The following is a 21188-nucleotide window of genomic DNA, read 5'->3' as shown; positions in this document are numbered from 1 at the left end:
ACACGCATTAATATTTTAATCGTTCGTTGCAATCATTATGTAATTATAATTAATTTATCTACTCTTTGTTTTATCTATTTATAAATAAATAATATATTAATTTATCGTAATATCATTATATATACCAACATATAGTATTTATTCTTATAATGTATAACAATATTTACACAAATGTACAAGTTACACACATTTTTAGTAAATGTATGCACAAATCACACAATACCAGATGAAGAATTAAATTGATGTCCCACATTAGAGAGCTAGAGTTTACTTAATTTTGCCTAAACATATTACATTTTTAAACACAAATTTTGAAAGTTAAAGTTTACTGCATATGTCATTTTCTTACTATTGCACATCTGCAGCAGTATGTTTTATTTCTCTGTTCTAACATTAAACGTCATGAATATTAATCAAAGGTGACTAATTCTAATGTACGTACACTCCCTGTATAGAATTATAATGTACTGGAAAAAATAGCCTTATCAATGTCTTACTATCTTCATTTGGACGACAGTTACAAATATCTTTTTCTTGCAAAATTGTTATAAAAGATTAAATAAAAAATTATGAATATACATTTTTTTACAAGTATATGAAAAAAATTGTGTATACAATTTTTCAGTAGGGAATGTTTTGTATCAAAATAATAAAGAAATATTTTTATAAAACATATCCATAAAAACAATGCAAAGATATTTAAATAAGTTGTGATACTCATTTGCGCGCGACATATATAATTCAGTTGGACATATTTTACATTCATAACATAAAATGATTTGTGAGGTATATACTGTACATTTAGTACAAATTCATAAAAGGACTTAAGTAAAATAACATTCATTGTAATATATCTATCTGTAAATCGATATCACAATTCGCTTTTAATCATTCTCCTTTCAAGAACATTTTGTTCCTGATGTAACTCTTCCACTTGAGTACTATTTACTTTGCTATCTAACTCAAGTGATCTAATATTTTTATAATATCTCCTATATTTTTGTCTGATAAGCTTTACTTTGTGTTGATCTTCTCTAAGATCGATAGTAGAACCTAATATTAAGTGTATATCTTTAATGTGTGCCAACTTCAGTAAAATGACTTTTCTTTTATTTCTAGCACTTAATCTCCCTAGTAGAGTAATATGTCTTATTAATTTTCGATAATCTCGAAGCAGTTGTTGAATAATATCTAGACACAGCCAACGAGTTCGAGCGATGCACTCATCTGGAACTATACCGGCTCCAGACTGGCAAATATTTACAAGCGCTTCAACATGCGAATCCCCATCCAAATTCGCTAAGATAAAATTCACAAGATTCGGTATTGTAACTGACAGAGAAAACGGATACACCGTGCTATCCTCTTTTCTGTAACGAAGAAGACTAGAGAACTGTTAGAATATAATACAATCACGAATGATCCATTATAATTACCTTTCGGCAGGAAAAAAAAGAATAGATGGGAATCGATTCATATTATATTCCCATGGTAAATCATTATTATCACCGTCTACTTTTACGAATAAAAGATGATCCATTTCGCGTAAATAATGAGCTACTGTTAAGTACACATAAAATATTGAGCTACAAAATGCACAATAAGGAGAGTGGTACATTACGACCACGTCCTAAAAAAGATCATTAAATTTAATATTTTCTTTATGGTATTATCTTATAACATTATAATATGTTCATTACTCTTTTCAATTTACCTTTGTTGGATCTAAAATAGTATCTAAGAAAGTTTCAGTCGTCAATTCTGGTATGCACACACTTTTTACGTCCTTTGTTTTACAATTAACTTTAGTCTTAAATTTTTGCACAAAACGTCTTGAATTATTAGAACGCAATGTGCGTTGTAAAAAGCCTTGGGTATAATTATTTATAAATTGTATAAGTGTATACCGACTAAAATCCTCCTGCATGACATATTGACTCTCATGCTAAAAAAGAAAGTTACGAGTTAAATATATGTGAAAATATAAAAATACACTCAAATACTTACAGCAACATCTAATATCACAACAGCGGTCTTATCCTTCTTACTTAAAAGGTCTATGCCCAGGCCTTCCGCGAAGTAAAAATAATGTAAACTATCGATCGCTAATAATGTCAAGGTTTTGTTAATTTTACACACTGACTTTGTTAAATTTATATTCGGATGTTCAAGATTATCTCGTGGAAATACAGGTTGATGATATCTGTTTCCTGTTATCCATCTTTTACACTCAGATTTTAAATATGCTTGTTTTACTACGTCTGCAGATTGTACATCCTCTTCATTTGCAGAAGACGCCGATGTTCTGTATTTTTTAATAAAAAAGTAAAAATATTAACTAATAAAGGAAGTACAGAAACAATTCCTTTCATACCTCCTGGATTTAAAGTTGTCTTCGTATTTTATTGTAGTAGGATCTTCGTTACAACAGATTTCATATGTCTGCTGTGGATTATGTACAGCTGGAACTTTGAAAATATCTGCACCTTTACAGACGGGATAAAATTTATTAGTATTAAGTTTACAAACAGGCATTTCTCTTTTTGCATTATTTAATATGTTCTTTTTACATAAAGAACATTTGTTCATTACAACATTGACACAGCAACTATCGTTAATCCATTTTTGAATTGAGATGCTGGTAGTGAAATCATTTGTTTGATTTTTGGTTTCCTTCAAAAGTTTTGCACAAAATGTATTTCGCTCCGAATGCCTCGAAATAGCATTACGACGTTTGAAACTGAGACGCTGAATTATCTCCTTAGGTAAGACATTATCTGCACAATTATAGTACTGGAGTCCAATCTCTCTGATCTAAAAGATCAATGTAACTCTTATTAGATATCCTTTGAATATCGCGATTAGGTTTACAATGCAACGTACTAGATTGAAATTGTAATTTTCAGGATGCAAAGGATTACGAGGTGTGAAAAGAAAAAGTACAGGCCCTTTCTTTAAATACGGTGCTAATGTTAATGCTTTTATTCCAGGAGGTTGCAGCCATAGAACTGGTTGATGAATAGAACTGCTAATCCAATTTAATATGTTTTCGGAAGTCCATTCAGAGTCTTCTGGATACCCCTATACATTTGAATTCTCAAACTCATTTAATCATGTTATATATGCAAATATTTCTACTTTATGTATCCAATGTATTTACCACTGCCCAAACATAAAAACTTTTTTCATGTACTTACTAGAGATCTGCTCCACATAAATAAATTTGCAGATGGAAATTTGTAGATATTATATTCAGTTTCACTAGATAACGCACTAGTCACAACAGCAAAAGCCAATTCTCTATTAGAGTCCTCTTCCAATGTTCTTATAGCAGCTTTATAAAATTCTTTGTAGCCAGGAGTTTTATCTAAACGAGTAAAATTAAAAAAACCTACTACCACAGCCTGCAATTACAGTAACAAATAACTCATTGTTTTATAAATAAATATGTACACTAAGATCCAACATGTAAATTATTTATTTATACTTACATCATAATTCACACGTAAATCTGTTAATTGTTCTTTATGTGTTATCCTAACAATTGGATTCATGACTGTATTAAGAAATTTTATCATATATGACCATGTACGTATACCTCTGTATTCTATACCAGAATCTCTTGAAGGATAAAGCATCAGTACTGGGTAGCTTTGTACTTTGTTATACTGAGCTCTACATTCTGAGCTTGGATGCCAGCAATTAATAGCAGCAAAAAATATCTGGGGATCACAAAAATATCTTAGTCTTATTATTGTATGATTATAAAACAATTAATTATATACACATATTTGATACCTGTGAATGATAATATTGAGCAACTATTTCAAATTCTTGACGCACAGCTTGACTTTCTGCATCCCATGGAGCATAATACATAACAAAACTAAAATCTGCTTCTGTCACTCTCTCTATCATAGCGCTTAAATGTCCTTTATAAAAATCTAAGACAATTGAACTTTGATTAAAAAATGGTTTAGCTAATGGAGGCTTTGATACCTTGGGAGCACTGCAATGAAAATAATCACCATATAATACAACATATACAATAATAACACATATAATACTATCAGATAAAAACAAGCATGACTTATTGCTACTGTATTCGTACAGTATTGATACCATACTTTCAAGTTATGAAATATCTATTGCACAGTACCAAAATATAAAACCGTGTTTAAAGTGAGATAACAGTATCACACTAAAGTTAATGACTTTTTAACTAGAAAATCATTATAACCTAAAACTTACGAACTATGGAGTGCAGCTAAGGTCAAGATAATTGCGAGGAAAAAATGAATAATTTTTCTAGCGTATGAAAACATCTTGCTGGTTAGTCTCTCTTTTATCACGACCTTCTGATGCGACTCTTTGGCCACGTCGTTACTTTTTGAATCCGGTATAGTCGTGTGCGAGTTATCACCATTTCTCGGCGTGCTTGTTTCAACTTCTTCTTTCAACATTATCCGTTAAACCAAAAGGAAATTAAAGGGAAGAGAATATCGTGCGCTAAAGCCTCATCACACACTCGTTGTTTACTCCAGTACTGTCAGTCCAACTATCGTTTATTTAATTAAAACTAATTAACCGGGGTTTTCACGGATTTCTATCGAGCCATCTGTATTTTTGCAAACCGGAAACAGCTGAGCGCTTGTCAACATATCGTCAATGCACAAACAAGATTTAATATTCATATAGTTTGTTTCAACTAAAATTGAAGTGGCTGTTTGCGATATTCTCTCGTATTTATCGAAAGCAATAAGTATTATGGAAGATTAACTGATATTAAATATATGTATATATTATAAATAAATATATTTGAAAAGTGAAAATAGAGCTTTGAAAAATTAGAAGTGTTCTATGATGTTTAATGCTTTTTACGAGAATTTATGTCCAGATAAGGAGCAATATATAAATGCAATGTTTTCATTATGTGATTGTATTTTATACTAATGAAAAGTTACAAGAAAAATTACAATGAAAAGTTTATTAATTTTTTTACCAAACAGGCTTTACAAGGAAAAACCTGGATACATGTTTGGTAAAATAGTGTATGATGATAATACAGGAGTAAAAAAATTTTATGTCATTGGTGTATGTAAGGTAGATAATTTAGAAACAAAGAAATGTGCCAGTATAATTGGATATTATTCTGGCAGCGAACACAAAAGAGGATATGTAGATAAAAAATATTTAGACTGGATTAATATATGCTTGAATTCTACATTTTACTCTAAGTGTGATATTTATGACTACAGTCTGAAAGGTATTATTGTGAACAATAAAAAAATTTCTACTTTACACTGTCATACAGCCATTATAGTATATGATCAATCAGCATTTAGAGAAACAGAATTATTTGCTCAAAAAGCAGTATCTGGAGACCATTTTTATGAGTTAATGAAAATCATACAAAACAAGCAAGTTGGGAGAGAAATACAGAAGAAAGGAAAATGTACTTATGTAAAAGAAACACTGCTTGTGTATCATATGTTCTTATACTTTTATCCAGTCCTTTTTCTTGCTAAAATAACCAACAAGTTATTACCAGTTTTAAAATATTCTTTTCTTGGTTTGCATGTTAATGGATGGTTGGAGAATGTCAAATGGATGTTAATCACTGTAATAAAGAACAAAAAATTTAATCTGAAAACTGGTAACTATGTTTTTGCATTAATAATAGATATGTTATTGGGAATTTCAATATTACAGTTATTATTGCATTACTTTGAGTACATATCTCCATCGCAGATACTTTTGGATAATGCAGAGGTAATTCTAAAATGTACATTGAAAATAATATTAAATTAATGGTAATATTTTAATGTATAAATATTTTACAGAAGGCTGTCACATTTTTGAAGGACTTAATTAACTGGCTAATGGGCGTACCAGCTGGTTTAAAATTAAATCATGCCTTAAACAATATGCTTGGGAAATTTTTTCTATACCACATACATATGTGGTGGACATTCTTAATATTTATGAAACCTGTAATGGATTTTACATTCGAAGTATTGGTATTATTTGGAAAGCTTGGTATTACATTTCAAATAGCAATAGCAGCTGATCTTCTAGCACTTGTCAGTTTTCATGCTTATTGTATCTATGTATATGCTGCAAGGTACTAAATACATAAGTTATTAAATATATAAGTTATAGAAACTATAAAAATGCAAACTGAATAATAATTCAATTTTTTATCAGGCTTTTCAATATTCAATTAAAGGGTATTACTGCTTTGTTTCGACTATTTTTGGGTAAAAAGAAGAATCCATTGAGAGAAAGAATTGATTCTTGCCAATATCAACCTGATCAACTGTTTGTAGGAACTCTATTGTTTACTATTCTACTGTTCCTCATGCCAACAACTTGGGTTTATTATGTAGTTTTTACCATGGTACCTTATAAATAATTAAACTGTGATTATAATTATGGTTGAAAAATTCATAAGTTCATTTTACAGCTCAGATTAGCACTAATCAGCTTTGGAGGTTTGTTGACAAGAATGAAGTTTTATCTTCAAGTTATGCCTATATATACATTTTTTAAGTGGTTATTCCATTCTTATAGCACGTGCAGTAAGTGAAATACTTTTAATCAATTGTCAATTAATTGTAAATGCTGTCAATTTATTGGATTACTTGCAAATTACACGATTTGTATGTTCTAGGTATTGTTAATATTAAAGTATATCCAAATAGAACAGAAGGTCCAATAATATTAATAATGACAATGGTAGTAGCATCATGGCATTATACATGGGACAAGTGTATACCAGACACAATTAATCGTCATCCACCCATAGAATGGAACAAGATAATAAACAGTATAATATGGGGTGAATTACTCTATCCATTATAATTTCCTATTTATATCTTTATTTAACAAAGAACATACATGTGTATATACATTACTTAATTGTAAAATAAACATTGTTAACTGAATTAGATTCTATTAGTTTATTCAATTTCGTGTTTTATACTTTTCGGCTTGTTTTCCATATATTTGTTGAATAATTGTTGGGTCGATATTTTTCATCATAGCTTCATCAATATCATTTTCTTCCCTCAAGATACCAAAGTATATGAAAAAGACAGTTAAGCTTAAGCCTATAACTACACCTTCATAACTTGGTCGAGTTCTACCGTCAATTGTATATCTAGCACGATGTGCTGCTGCTTTAGATGTTGAGTATTTATAAGGCTTGTCACAATCATCGGCATCTTCGTCTTCTTTTTTTGAATTGATACTATATTTTAAGGTGGGACATATTTGAAGAAAAGATTGCCTAAAACAATATGTCACTTTTTATCATAGTTTCAAAATACTTAAAGAACCTAACCTCTTTTTTAATACAAATAATTTAAAGATTTAATACAAGAAAAGAGAGTATCATGTATTCAAATATACCTCTCCTCTAAGAATGATTTGCCACGTTTAAGATGTAAAACATTGTTGATCCATTTTAAATACATTATTTTTACAAATAAGAATTGCTCAACGTCTAATTTGGAAATTCACGTATTAATTTTACCAAATATTATATATATATATTATATTTGGTATTATTTTTCTTTCTCTACGTTTTATTTTATAAATAATAAATATCAGTTAGATATTTATAGACATATGTACTTTCGACGTCCTTTTATCGTTCAATGTTGTTTAATGTTACGAACAGACGTGTCCACAGTCCATACACATGTTCAGCGATAACTAATTGTAGAAACAGTTATTTTCTTATATATGCTGCTTAATTTCTATTTAGTATCAAACATATTATCAGTACTTTAAATGTTGCAACTTTATAGATTCAGAATTATATTCATGCATAGAACACTGAAGTGATTTATACGATGGGATTGGAAAGTACGTCAAAATTTAAGGTTATAAGTTCAAAATCGGGAAAACGAATGAAAAAAAACTGTAAATCAGAGGGTGGATATTTAATAAATTTTATTTATGTTCCTATATACATAATTGTGACATGAATTTTATTCAAGATTTTGTATAACGCGAGTTTATAGATTTTGAATTTATCATTTACAGAAATTACAGATAAAATAGATAACAATGTTGATACCTCTGCATGTGATACTAATCAAGTGGAAAACGTGAATAAGCCGGACATGAAACGTAAAAGACAAAATGAAAAAAGAAGAAACAACATTAATGATAACATTGATGAAAATATAATTGAAGATGACAAAGAGGAGAATGTTTATACTGAGATGAAAGAGGATCAGGATGTAGAGGACACGAAGAACGATGAAGAATCATCACCAAACAAGAAAGCAAAGTAAAAATTACTATATATTCATATTTAGATCTTAATTATTTTTTATATTAAATTATATATATGAAAATTGTTTTGTCAATAGTAGATATACAACAAATGGTTTAAATGATACAGAAGAAATTTACAAAAATAACTCGAAAACTCCAAAACAGCTTTCTAAAAGACAATTAAAAAAACAAAAAGCTGAGCAAAGAAAGAATGAAAGAAGGATGGCCAATAGAATTGAAGCAATGACGAAAGGACTTAGTTATGTTTCAAAGGTTTCTTTTATGACATTATTTCTCCAAATGGTAATATTCAAAATGAAACAATTTTTAATTCTTCCTATAATAATTTCATTTATAGTGGAAATATGCGCGAAGCGAATGGAAGTTTGAAAAGATAAGGCAAATTTGGTTAATTGACAATTTGCTAGATGAAGTTCATATTCCAGATGAGATTTTTCCAATAGTTTTGGAATATTTTGAAGGATGTAAAGGAATGGCTCGAGAACTACTTTTAAGGAAAGGCTTGGATGTTGTAAGGAAAGTAGAAAATGAAGAAAATAAAGACGAGGTAGAATCTATTGCTTATCAAAGGGCAAGAAAACTTCTACAAGCTTTACCTACTGAAACCTAAATAATCTGAAGTTATACTTAAAACCTGTCAACTAGTTCATGCTTTTAGTGAAATTCATTTTACATTTTGAAATTTATTTTACATTTTTTTTTTACACATTATCCCAACTATTTGTTTCTTTATTCACGAGATACATCAAATTTTTGTAAATAATTAAATTTTATCTGTTTATTATATTAAAAACAATTTATTTCACATATATATATGAGAAGCTTACAATAGGTTTATTCTGGAGATATATATATAAATAAAAAGTTATACTGTATTATACACTTATTACCATACAATATTATACAAATACTTTAGTAACCATAAGGTTACTCCAACAAAATTACAGTTAAACTAGATTACATTATTCTGAATACTTATCTACAAATTGTTTAAGTTTATCTACATCCTGGAGACCAACAATTCTGTCTAAAACTTTTCCATCCTTCATTGCAATCAGGACTGGAACAGAGCCAACCTACATATATAAAATTTCTATTATTTTCATTATTTCAAGATAGGTGACAAATTTATAAAAATGAGAAATAACCTCGTAATCTAAGGCAAGATCGCTATTCTCGTCGATATCAACCTTTGCCAATAAAACTTTTCCTTGTTTCTCTGCGATTACCGATTCTATACGAGGAGTGAGCATACGACATGGATTGCACCATCTATAAATCAAATTAAATTCATTATGATAAATTCATCATTAAAATCATTATGACGATCCAATTTTCACATACGTTGCGAAAAAATCAACGATCACAGGCACTTTGGAGTTTTTAACGCGATCGTTGAAATCTTTTGGATCTTGAACTTTGAAAGCAGTCGAGATCGCTTGTTCTTGAGCCGGTGCATTTGCAAAGGCTCTTGTTCCTAGAGCAATACGTACAGTTCTCAATCCAGTTCGGAACATTTTAATGTTTCGTTGATATAGAATAACCTACGACGTGTAGCAGATCTGTAGCAACTACGAATAAATTCTAAAATGTAATAACGATTTGATCAGTTCTAACCTAAACTCTTGTTCGGAAGATTGTATCGTACTGTTGATTGGGATTGAATGAGGTTAGATATAAAATAACCAACAACGTAAAAATAAATTCTCCACGTGGTATCGTTTGTATAGATTTCATTTTCGTCGAATCAGCTATGAGAACTTTTCATTCGGTAAACAATAAATATAGATTTACGCTGTACATGTTTGTTATTTCATAGAACTGTGTATATTTAATAATGATATAAATTATATAACTTTTAAATACAAACATAATTGAACGGTTGAAAATAATATTTATATGTGTTTATCCTTATAAAGAATCACGAAAGAAAATAAAAAATAGAAAAAACAAATTGATTGGTGTATAAAAAGAATAGAGAATCCTATTTAAAAAGTACCGATGATCTTTTTATTACATGCATCTTTTAAAACAGTGTAAGATTGTTCTAACAAGTGTTTTCATACATTTAAAACACTCTGTATAAATTGTTTAAATTCTATCTGATTATTTATAATTGAACTTGATGGAGTAATCAAATTATAATTTTCAAGCTTTTTAAGGATTAAGATCAATTTATTTTATAAACACCTACCCATGTGGAAAAGCGATGTAAAATATTTGTGTTGTACCCATGACTTTGATCGAGGATGGAAACCCTATCTTAGAAATCATTTATTGAGAGAGTTCTCATTTCGTTTAATATTGTTTCTTCACCTTTGAATGTGTAGAAGATATAGCCACGAGATAAATAATGAATCAATTTGTCATAAATTTTGTCATCGTCAATATTTTATTCCATTTTATTTTATTCATTAATACTCTCCTAAAGAAATTGTCCATGCTATTAGATCCTTTATTTAACCGCTGACCATTTAATTCGTTGATCTTGGTATCTTGAACTGGCGAGTCATTTTGCCAATGACCTACTCTCGTTTTGCGGCCTCGAACGTTTGGACCTCGGTCATGTCCTAATCCTTTAAGCATATGTTATGACATTGAAACATCTAATGACTAAATTCCTTCTATGAAGTGGACTAAAATTATTCAATTGGAAGAGTTTACTCTACTGTATTGTCTATTATCGACAGAGTCGACAGCCATGACTTCTTTACTGATTATTTACAATTTTTTAGATTTTATGTTTATGAATTTAAAAATTCATTTTAATACATCTATTGAAAAAATACTACTGATGTCTATCATTACAGCCTTCGCTGAAGACTTCCTAGAAGTTTATATTATGAATAGGATTTGAATAATAATATATTCTCCGAAGTTTCCTTTTCCGAATGCTACGATTCTTCTACGAATATCAGAGGAATCAATTTTTCCAGCTTATTTTCACACATGACAATTGTCAAAGTAATTAGTTTGCAATATCGATGATTATTCACCTTGTCCAATAATATTAAATGTTTTCTATTCATTACTATTGTATTCCCGACTAATGATACAATATGAATAAATTAGGAGATATCCTGTGTTTTCACCTGATGAAAGAAGCATTGACTTAATTATTGAATTTCACGCCTAGAGTGATGTAATGAGCACAAATGCTAGGTACAAAAGCTTCTATTGTATAGCATGGTCCTAAATTAAAGCATTATGTGGCGGCACCGACTGATATCGTGATACTCAGGGTCGATTCGCAACATATTCTTCTATGTTTTTGAATAGCGATTGAATCAAGGCCGAGTTACACTTTATGCAGTTCTAATTAAGATTTCGGTTCCTTATTGTACACTTTGAATTACTCTGTACTGGAAATCATTAAAATTGTCTGAACATTTGCTATTCTATTAAAAATAAAAAAAATAATGTACCATGTAAAGAAATGGAGCTTCTTTGTTGTGATCAATAGGAGTTGCTTGCTCAATATTTGTAAATGACGATCATTTGAGCACTGTGGACATTTCTGGAAGCTCTGATTCGCAACTCTTCTTGATATATATGTATTACACCACGACATTAAATTGAAACTTAAAATTTGCATAATGAGCCGAAGAGGAAAGAATCGTAGAAGACTTCAATGGAAGAAATTCCTAGGAGGATTTTTTAGTAACAAAAGGACCGTTGCAGGAAATGAGAAATTGTAATGACAAAAAAAGCAGTATGAAATAATAATGAAATACCAGTGGAATGTCATAATAAGTAATGCGAATAAGAAATAAAATATTAACGATCAAGGAAAAAGAGTTTCAGTAATACAAAGGTGCAAGATATAAAAACAGGAATTCCAGTAATAAAGAAATATTAAGAATACTTGAAAAGGAGTTGCAGGAACGAAAAAGGAGCACAGAGATACCAAAGAAAGGATTTCAACAATAAGGATTCATAGAAAGGATCGTTTGAAACAATAGAAAAGACAAAGCAACGACATAAACCCGTAAATTAAATTATAAGACATTTTACTTAAGTACTGATGAAAATTATTAGAGTTTAGATTTACAAGAGATCGTACTTTACTCCTTTGCGATTCATACCCGACAGGAGAAACTAGATCAGACTGATCTCTGACTTTGACTGGAAGATGACTCATTGCTTACAGTTTTGTAATGGTCGTTACGTAAAATGAAAATACATTACGTAATCCGTTCCTTCGCGCGTTCTGAGAGGGCGTACTTATGAAAATAATAGATTTTCTCCATGGGAAAGCCTCTATTCATGGATCAGCACGACACGACAAGAAGCAGACAATCGTTCCCTCCTTTCACGCCGAAACAAAGTCGCGACACACTTTCAATTGCCTCGTTATTAATTTCAATAAACACGATGTTTCATCAGCCACATCTTTATAGCGCAACGATGTGTATGATAATAAAAATGAAAGTTTCTGGCATGAAATCACTGGATTTTTCATACGGTTAATAAATTCTGGATCCTTATCAAAACCTGTTGATACGATTTTCAAATAAGTCAGCGATGAAAATGAAATAAGGAGGAGATGTTAGAATTTACTCGATGTAACTTTGTAGGTTTAAAATGAAGGATGTTGCGCAAGATAGAGCATCGTTGAGATATGACGTGAACCATTACATTCAAGACAGATGATTTCTTTGAAGCAAACTAGTCAGCTTTAGTCTTCAAGGTCTTGACTACCTTGGTCACCGGACCATTTTTCTAAGTGACCATGTTGATGTTTTTAATCGTAGAAATTTTTTTCTTGTAACCAACAACACACGTATTATCTCGCCAAGAAACAACACGTTTGTGTGTCTACTTATTGCGTAAAAGCACCAAGCTGTTCCCTTATACAGCAACGACGCCACAACGACTGCTGCAGCGAAAATACACTATATCATGGTAGAGCGACCTCCTTTAAAATGCACTCACGCAAAGCAAGGCTATGAGAGGATTTTTCTGCGTTCTTGTTTCTATATTGTTTGATATCTAGAATTCTCGATATTAATGCGCAATTTTGTGTCGGCGAATTTCGGGTGATGTTCCTGGAAGAGTGCCATAATTTTGTGAGTGATTCTCTGTTTATAAAATAGGACAATATAGACGTATAATAATCGTATTATCTTAAGTTAAATACCTGAGGCTTTTAATACATTCAGCAATTATTTCTTCTATATATAGAAAGTTTAAAAACAATGCTTTTGAAATAAATAGAAAAGAAATTACTGCACTTACTACAGCCGTCAATGATTCTCTTTGAAAGTTCATTATTTCAAATAAACTACCATACCTTTCATCTTGTTCCTGTAATCGAGGGTTGAAAATGGATTTTCGGGGATGAAATCAGTTACGAATTTGGATTGAAATATTATTACCAGTTCATTCGACGTTGGTACGTTTTCCTCGTCACTCGGTTGAAATTAAATCTATTGCTGAATTGCCAGGAGCAGTAGGCAGGATAGAAAACTCTGAAAAAAGAAATAGAACGCCGGGGGTTTTGAATGGAGGAACTGAGTTTGTAATCGCAGAGAACAGAGGGGCCAGGGGATCTAGCCAGAATACTATGACATTGGGGTAGGAAAATAAAGGGAGAACCGTTGGTCGTTATGGTAACCGTCGATTTACGATTTCATCTGACCGACAGTATGCTGACTAGAATAGGTGACCCACTGCACCCCAGAAAATGTGTTTTGGGTACTATGTACACTCCCTTACGTACCAAGTATTTCAATTTCCTACTCTTTCATTAAGTTATCTTGATTAATAGGTACGTTGATTTCAACTTCGTTGAACCTTCTGTCAACTTTAAGTTAATACAATGTCCGATAGAAATACATTTCAGGGAATAGCAATTAAGTTTCACTATGTACATCGTCCAAGTGATAAATATTCTATTACAGTCACTAAGATTTTATTCCATTTCGTTGATCGAAAATTTCGTTTATCAAAATACGTTCTCCTGGGATGAATTCTAAATTGGAACACCATTCGATTCCGAAGAAATGAAATTAACTACTAAGATTTCTTTATTCGTTTGCTGTTAATCAGGGGCACCGAGCTGTCTCGACATTGGAGTTCATTGAATATTTCCCCTGGATTACGTAGTCTCCCACGAAACGTCGCTCAATTTAATTAAACGGTCTGCGTTCCCCGATGGAGCGTAAAAATCTCTGGAAGCGTCGAAACATTTCTCCCGCTTTGGGCTTCGAAGCGGTAATGATCCAATCGGAGAGTTAACACGTCCAATGTTTGCAGACATGCTCGTTTATCGTATTATCACCAGCCAACTGGTTGGTAATTCTCGACTAGTATTTTTGTTACATGACGGAGAAACGAACGTTTCGATAATCAACTTCCTTCAAGGATAAAATAATAATTCTGTATAAAGCTACATATAACTTTAAGTTTTATAAGACACTGAGAAAAAAAACCCGAGAGATCTCCTGATCTGTTCACAGTAAATTAAAGATGATTTAGAACATAACCATCTGTGAAGAAGTTCCATACAGAGAGTTAATACTCGTGATCGCTAATTGAGTGCGAAATGAGTTGAATTGTAAGTGAAAACGATGCTACCCGAAGGCATCCAACGTCCCAGTTTTGTTTTCTTCTTTTCTAATCTCGTTTAGACGTACCCTTCATGATCCATGGGAATAACAATTGCGAATCGAATGTCATGAAACTCTTTATCACATGTTTCCTGCATCGTCATTGTGCTAATTTTTCGTAACGCTTGCGCTAACAGCATTACTGCGAAACCTTCGTTTCACTTTTCGGGATGTGTGACACCACGACCTAAATTAGCATCCACTGGGAATGTGGGAGATATGTTCAGCGCTCTTCTCCTGGCCGTAGAATCAAAAACTGTAACAGTGGGAATATATATCAGCTTAGTCGAAAAGTCCAAGTATTCTTCTAATAAAGTCTATAATGTTCATATTTTTATTATCTTAAGATATTATAGACATAGGTTGTAATAATAAATTATAAGACCTTTATAAGATTATAAGAGATGTAGCTTTCATTGATGATATGCCTCGCGTGATTGAGGAATCGCTACACGTCGACATACTTTCATCGCTGTAAATTCTATGTTTGCGACGGAAGTCATACCCGCGGTTGTTGCTTCGTCCCTTCATCTCTTTTAAACTAATGAAATTACCCACCTACGATACAGAATAAAATCGACGCGAACTCGAACAGGTCTGCCAGCCTCCGGTCGATACTTGGAAGACATTTGAAAAGCTCAGCAGCTCGAAAACTCCGGAAGCACAATTCCAGCGTATTACTTTCAGTTCAGTACGAATCGTTGCCCTAGTGAAAATCACTGACCAACGATTTCACGGTTTTGACTGCTTAAAATCAAAGGTAATCCGGTGTAAGCCTGAAAGCAAAGTTTGTGTCAAAGAGGGAACTTTTAACTCGATTAGATAATTATATGTATAGCATGATTACGAGGTACATTAACTTCGTCGTTTTCAATCTTCTAACGTGAAAAATTTAATATTGAGTTTTATAAAAAAGAAAAATTACAATATATACTGATTATAAATTAAAGTCAATTCTTTCATTAAAATTTGTGAGCTGGAAACGATCGTGACGTGTGTAATTCTTGGATTACCACTTTTACTGATAGACACGAGATGCCTACAGCTCGCACAATATCCATTAGGTAAAGATAAAAAGTTGATCATCCGAAGTTCAGTCGATTTCGATCTTTCTCTTGGCCTGACTTATTGATAGGAGCGCTATCATTCCTGCGACCCACCTCCCCTTCACGTTTCTAATCCGTAAACCAGCTAGCTTGCCTTCCTGCTTTGATGGTGTTATTTTCATCCACGACGTACAGACATGAAGAGAACGAGAGAGAGAAAGAGAAAGAGAGAGAGAGAGAGAAGGAGAACGTTGGTTTTAGTAGGCCACTGGGAAACGGATGCGCAGGGCGCGGCCTTTGCCGATATACTAGTTCGCACATTTATGATCGTTAAATCAGAACTGACTTATTTCCAGCGCCACTTCTCATTTCTCCCGTTTATGGGCTTGCATACTAACTGTGGCAGAATCAGGTCCAATGCCTGGACAATTTGTGGAATATTATTCATCGTCCTTGGAATCTGATTCCTGTGTTTCTAATATGAAATAAGGCGCAGTAGTGCCTTCGTCCGGCGGAAAATTAGCATAGGAAGGTTGACTGAGGAACCGATAATGATCTGAGAAGTATTAAAGCGATCCTTGACAAGATAGGACTATGATGATTTCATCATTACGTCCTTCATTTCAAGTTAACAACGATTGTTATGGAAAGAGCGTAAGAGGATTGTAAAATAAAAATTTCATAGATAGGAAAAGGTATTCTGTCAGCGGATTTTAACAGGAAGACTTCCCTACGATTTACGACTGCAATCTGATGCTCAACGAGGATGAATTGTCCTGTTTCGAGTTCATCGAACTTTTAGTTTTGACACAGTGGGAGAGTCACAAGTTGAGTTGGAAAAGAATCGGTCGATTTGCGATGAACGAAAGGAGGAGGCGTCGGTGGAAAAGAAATGTCCAAATAAATGATAGGTTGTCGATTCTAACAGCAAGTTACCAATGGACAGATTCGAATAATCTCTTGTCGATATCACGTATAGCAAAATTTATCCTTATTGTGCCCGAGCAATTTATCTTCTGTTCGCATACATAGCGCTACATTAGCCATCTGTGCTGTTTACGATTTACAGCGTCGAACCTTTCATGTAACTTTATTTCTAACGCGTTGCATAAGACCGTTTGTCGATACACTAGATCAAGTTCGAATTTTTATTACGTTCCATTCTTATGATTATTATTTCCTTCTTATGATCCTCGCAGAAAAAACTTATCGTTTCATTGATGCGACTTGAAGTGAAAGCTCGTCCCGACGAAGGCTGCAGTTGATTGTGACCGTGAATATTTCGTGCCTGGAATTAGCAAAGAGATGAGTAAAGAGGATATGAAACGAGCAATGAGTAAGAGGAATTAACGAATTGTGGGATGCACCGTGTCACTACGATTCAATGGAAAAACAAAGCGAGTGTGGCCAATTAATGATAATAAAAATGAAGGAATAAAGTGGGCCGTGACACGGAATTTTCAACCGCGAACGCGACCAACGTTTCACAGAGGATGTAAAACTGCGTCGGCATAAAAGAACGACAAGGACGTTGATTATATTATTTTCAAGCCTACGGACATTTACTATTGAGCATATCTCTTCATAGATAATTAGCGTAGTCAATTTGCGGTGTTGTTCAACGATCGAGATATACGTATTAACATATCATATCTGGTAATTTTCCAGAAAGTTCTTATAACTTGGTATACAAGCATAAAATACTAGAAGTTCGTCACGTATCCACTACATAAAAAATCGTCAAGTTAACTACACGCTCATCGATATTCTCGAGACGTTAATTTACAACTTCCAGAGAGACGATAAAAACGTTGGAAAAAGTTGCATCATAAAATGACTCATAGTGATTCACTTTATATATTTCTGTAATGACTGATACAAGTCGATATATGATAACATCGATTTCACGTACCTCAACAAGTTATAACGTTCGGACGAACCGGTACACGAAGAAAGAAAACTGACGTAACTGTGGATACCATGGATGCAAAAGGGTCACGAGATCGTGACGTTTCGGTGAAAGGTTCATGCGTTAAATTCACGGACGCATCGATTAAGATCTAAGTACCACGGCCGCAGATCTCGAGAGAGGGACCTACGAGTTTTGTGGTTTGCATCTTTCGAAGGTTACAGAGATGCAATATTTACTCTAAGATGAAGACAGACGTTGTGAAACACGTCGGAAGGAAAATAACATGACGATTCTTAGCGCGTCTCCACTTGTTATTTAGATTCCTCGGATGTCTTGGAGAGGAATTATCGTTTCGCAAAGTGCTAATCATCGACACAAGCAGGAAAACGGAAAAATTTCGATCTGAAAAAAGATATGAATTTCTCACTGTATTCTAAATATTCATAACGACAATTCTACTCATCGAAGAAACCGTTAACTGATAAGTAAACAGCGAACGTGCCATTATAATGGCTAACTAATAAATAGGAACTCGATTATACGTAATACTTGGGAAGGGATGAGCGTTAATTAAAATAACATTCTTGCACGTCCGTTAAATGCTTCTAAGCGCTGAAAATGGCGCAGTACCCGCTGGTCAACTGCGAGTAAATGATACCAGCAATATTAATAAGTTACCAATTAGCATAAATCTGTAATTCTGACCCTCTTCTTAGTCTAGTTGTCTGCATGTCAATGTAACGTCCGGTTACCTGAGACACATTTGATTCTTCCCAATCATTATTTCTCCCTTTGATTAACGTTTCAATATTGCAATTTGAAATGAGCATCACGTAAGACTGCGTTCGGTTATACCTGTAATATTCGCAAATATTTGTACATTAGAATACTTAGTGGAGTGAGAATAATGTTATCGCTAAGACACTAATAAGCAAGTCGAGCTATGCAAATTCGAAACGTAAAACAGAAAGCGAACGTAACAAGTAAATAATACATACTTTGGAAATTGTTCCTAGTCTTTGACATTTAAACTAGTACCTCGAAGAAATTTTCAAGGATCAAAGCAAAAATAGTCTTCTGGAATATTCGTCAAAGCGGCTATGTACTATTAGTCTCGTTTCGAGCTCGGATCAATGGACAATGAAACGAAAAAAATTACTGATCGCTGGGCATGTCGACGTCGTCGAAATAACGGGCACGCCAATAATATCTAGTTCGCTGGTAGCTCTTGAAAGATTATTTCATTTACCTTGGATAGTTGCCTAGAAAATAAACTGTACAGTGAATGGTATCAAAATATGTTGGAATGTAATGCAAATAAGATCGTGATATATTTCACAGTAATAATCCAAGATGACCTATTCCAACGATGTTTACGTGGATCAGATATGCTATATGGAAGATTTGGAATATTACAAATATTTAGAAGCGTTTTATGTCAAATAGAGTCTTAGAATAATTTAATTCTGTGATTGTGAAACTTTCCTCGGTAACCAGCTGACGTCTGATCAATAGCATTCGTGTGATGACTCGCATTAATGAATTATAAGGAACGAATTATATAGTATATTATATAATTGCAGAAACATGGTGAGCATCTCAAGTCTCTATAACGGATGAAAACAATGAATAAGAATAATCCTACGGACGTCTGGAAGTATCTGGATGGCCATGATGTTGAAATGGCCAACACCTATTACAGATATACTACCAGTGCACACGCACTTTATTACTGTTATAACATTACGTTATACACATTACATGATCATTCGTCGACAGTTATGCTTCGCTCGTCATCGTTCTAGTGCTCAATAAAACTCTTCTCTATGGATCATTGTTACAGGTGACCTTCGAGATTCTTCTAATATGTATTTGCTCTCTTACGGATTAGAGCCTTCCTTCTCCGAAGTTACAGGAATCTAATTCCTTCGCAACTATAATTCATAATTTTAGCTCGATGTAACGTTTAACCGATCGTTTCTCTTTCCTCGATCATTCTCCGCTTCGTCATACTTGTAACATAAAACATAAGTTGGAAAGATATTGGCTTCGTGATAGACGATTCTTGTCGCGAGCCGTACACATGTTCACGAATTCTATGTTCTTGATGAATTCTTATAAATACTTGAACGATTGCCAAACCATTATTCTACTCCTTTCACGTGCCGTTTCACCTTCAAAAATACGATACGCATCACCCATTCATGGACTCATAAAACCGTCCATCAAACACCACTAACCGATGGCAACTATTTTTAACAATTTCATCAAGCCACCAATGATTGAATATTTTTTTTTAGCTCTAATCATGGTGCCTGCTCAAGCGTATTAGAGAAAATGTAATTAGTATCTAACCATACATAAATGTTCAATACATTATGTTTTCCATTGTATACATCATTGAATAGAAAATTTTGGATTTATGTGGAATATTAGGAAGTAGATTAAACTCAATCAATTTGAAATAATTAACCTGGCGGATTCTGTTTCCTAAGGAACTGCGGAGGAATTTTCGGAGCTCTGGAAGATTTGACGATAAAGTGTCTTAGCCCGTAGGATAGTTATTGATCGTAACCGTTATTCGATGCATTCATTAATATATTCCATTTGATCGAGATCAATGGATCATGCACCAAGGAAATTGATCTGCATGCGGTTACTTGAACAATACTATCGATGAAATATTAACACTATGACCAATATTTCCGGTTGACGTCTGGTTTGAGGTAGATAACACTGATCGTAAAGTACACTGTAACAGGAGTATAAATTTCTTTTATTATTGTTCTTCATTTACTTACGATGAATTGTAAATTATATCCAACTCTTTTTTTTTATCATGTTCCCCTTTGATAAAATGACCTACCTTTACCAAGAAAAAAAGACAAGTCCAACGGGATTCAACGCAGTTGTACAAGGGTATGATTCGAAGAAATAACCGTTGAATCGATTTTTTGGGATCATCCTGGGCAAGATAAAGCAGAGCATAACAGCCTTTTCTAAGCTCACCCTTTTCAGCGTTTCCTTTTCAAGCGGATCCGGCCTTACAACTCTGAGCCGAGTACCATTTTATTCTCAACCGTCTTTCGTTTAGCGTAACAATGAACGTACGTGGTAACTATCGTAGGATACTGAGAAGAATATTAACTTAATTACCAGCTGGAAATTGATTGAAAATAAATTGTGAATGAATAAATAAAGAAGAAAATAATAAATTAAACGAAATAATATTATATTCAACAAGTTTCTAAGAACAGACTAATGGCTCCCTTTCTTTCCCTAATCTAATTGTGAAATATGTTTTTTGAT

The 21188-nt window shown here is 32.9% G+C and overlaps 6 protein-coding genes across 20 annotated transcripts; 2 read left to right on the top strand and 4 right to left on the bottom strand.

Moving 5' to 3' along the window:
• Positions 1 to 100: 100 nt before the first annotated feature.
• Positions 101 to 4476, bottom strand: LOC122575075 (thioredoxin domain-containing protein 11). 2 transcript variants are annotated; one of them, XM_043743490.1, is made up of 10 exons: positions 4252 to 4476; positions 3799 to 4009; positions 3492 to 3722; positions 3198 to 3404; positions 2884 to 3081; positions 2375 to 2814; positions 2008 to 2305; positions 1715 to 1945; positions 1437 to 1630; positions 101 to 1385 (listed from the first exon to the last, which is right to left on the bottom strand). In XM_043743490.1, the coding sequence occupies exons 1-10, from the start codon at positions 4461 to 4463 to the stop codon at positions 872 to 874; spliced, it is 2736 nt and encodes a 911-aa protein (XP_043599425.1). In that variant the 5' UTR covers positions 4464 to 4476; the 3' UTR covers positions 101 to 871. The 2 variants fall into 2 exon arrangements, with proteins under 2 accessions (XP_043599425.1, XP_043599426.1); XM_043743491.1 differs by having other exon boundaries at positions 101 to 1370.
• A 501-nt stretch (positions 4477 to 4977) lies between these two features.
• Positions 4978 to 6947, top strand: LOC122575079 (phosphatidylinositol N-acetylglucosaminyltransferase subunit Q). 2 transcript variants are annotated; one of them, XM_043743512.1, is made up of 6 exons: positions 4978 to 5266; positions 5339 to 5772; positions 5844 to 6124; positions 6208 to 6400; positions 6467 to 6581; positions 6674 to 6947. In XM_043743512.1, exons 1-6 carry the CDS (start codon positions 4978 to 4980, stop codon positions 6862 to 6864), a joined length of 1503 nt encoding a protein of 500 aa, XP_043599447.1. In that variant the 3' UTR covers positions 6865 to 6947. The 2 variants fall into 2 exon arrangements, with proteins under 2 accessions (XP_043599447.1, XP_043599446.1); XM_043743511.1 differs by having other exon boundaries at positions 4978 to 5772.
• LOC122575099 lies at positions 6859 to 7555 on the bottom strand. Its single transcript, XM_043743549.1, has 2 exons — positions 7414 to 7555; positions 6859 to 7291 (listed from the first exon to the last, which is right to left on the bottom strand). The coding sequence occupies exons 1-2, from the start codon at positions 7476 to 7478 to the stop codon at positions 6967 to 6969; spliced, it is 390 nt and encodes a 129-aa protein (XP_043599484.1). The 5' UTR covers positions 7479 to 7555; the 3' UTR covers positions 6859 to 6966.
• A 175-nt stretch (positions 7556 to 7730) lies between these two features.
• Positions 7731 to 8921, top strand: LOC122575091 (uncharacterized protein C7orf50 homolog). Of its 3 annotated transcripts, none has more exons than XM_043743539.1 (4): positions 7731 to 7872; positions 8053 to 8302; positions 8385 to 8562; positions 8648 to 8921. In XM_043743539.1, exons 1-4 carry the CDS (start codon positions 7860 to 7862, stop codon positions 8918 to 8920), a joined length of 714 nt encoding a protein of 237 aa, XP_043599474.1. In that variant the 5' UTR covers positions 7731 to 7859; the 3' UTR covers position 8921. The 3 variants fall into 3 exon arrangements, with proteins under 3 accessions (XP_043599474.1, XP_043599473.1, XP_043599472.1); XM_043743538.1 differs by having other exon boundaries at positions 7800 to 7941; positions 8388 to 8562; XM_043743537.1 differs by having other exon boundaries at positions 7800 to 7941.
• Positions 8922 to 9162: 241 nt separating this feature from the next.
• Positions 9163 to 9972, bottom strand: LOC122575097 (thioredoxin, mitochondrial-like). The gene is made up of 3 exons (XM_043743547.1): positions 9655 to 9972; positions 9459 to 9582; positions 9163 to 9386 (listed from the first exon to the last, which is right to left on the bottom strand). The coding sequence occupies exons 1-3, from the start codon at positions 9825 to 9827 to the stop codon at positions 9273 to 9275; spliced, it is 411 nt and encodes a 136-aa protein (XP_043599482.1). The 5' UTR covers positions 9828 to 9972; the 3' UTR covers positions 9163 to 9272.
• Positions 9973 to 10111: 139 nt separating this feature from the next.
• On the bottom strand, positions 10112 to 20884 carry LOC122575095. Of its 11 annotated transcripts, none has more exons than XR_006319310.1 (8): positions 20746 to 20884; positions 18878 to 20631; positions 18558 to 18734; positions 17880 to 18281; positions 15935 to 17255; positions 15480 to 15697; positions 14033 to 15177; positions 12300 to 13781 (listed from the first exon to the last, which is right to left on the bottom strand). XR_006319310.1 is itself a non-coding variant. In XM_043743545.1 (7 exons), exons 4-7 carry the CDS (start codon positions 15059 to 15061, stop codon positions 10669 to 10671), a joined length of 438 nt encoding a protein of 145 aa, XP_043599480.1. In that variant the 5' UTR covers positions 15062 to 15177; positions 15480 to 15697; positions 15935 to 17255; positions 17335 to 17353; the 3' UTR covers positions 10112 to 10668. The 11 variants fall into 11 exon arrangements, 2 of the variants coding, with proteins under 2 accessions (XP_043599480.1, XP_043599481.1); XR_006319316.1 differs by lacking the exon at positions 20746 to 20884 and having other exon boundaries at positions 18878 to 19141; positions 20353 to 20485; XR_006319309.1 differs by lacking the exon at positions 20746 to 20884 and having other exon boundaries at positions 18878 to 20194; positions 20353 to 20463.
• Positions 20885 to 21188: the final 304 nt, after the last annotated feature.

Source organism: Bombus pyrosoma, linkage group LG14 (genome assembly GCF_014825855.1).
Source record: "Bombus pyrosoma isolate SC7728 linkage group LG14, ASM1482585v1, whole genome shotgun sequence".
Taxonomy (NCBI): domain Eukaryota; kingdom Metazoa; phylum Arthropoda; class Insecta; order Hymenoptera; family Apidae; genus Bombus; species Bombus pyrosoma.
The sequence above is the reverse complement of the archived record's forward strand: the minus strand, read 5'-3'. Positions and strand labels throughout refer to the sequence as shown.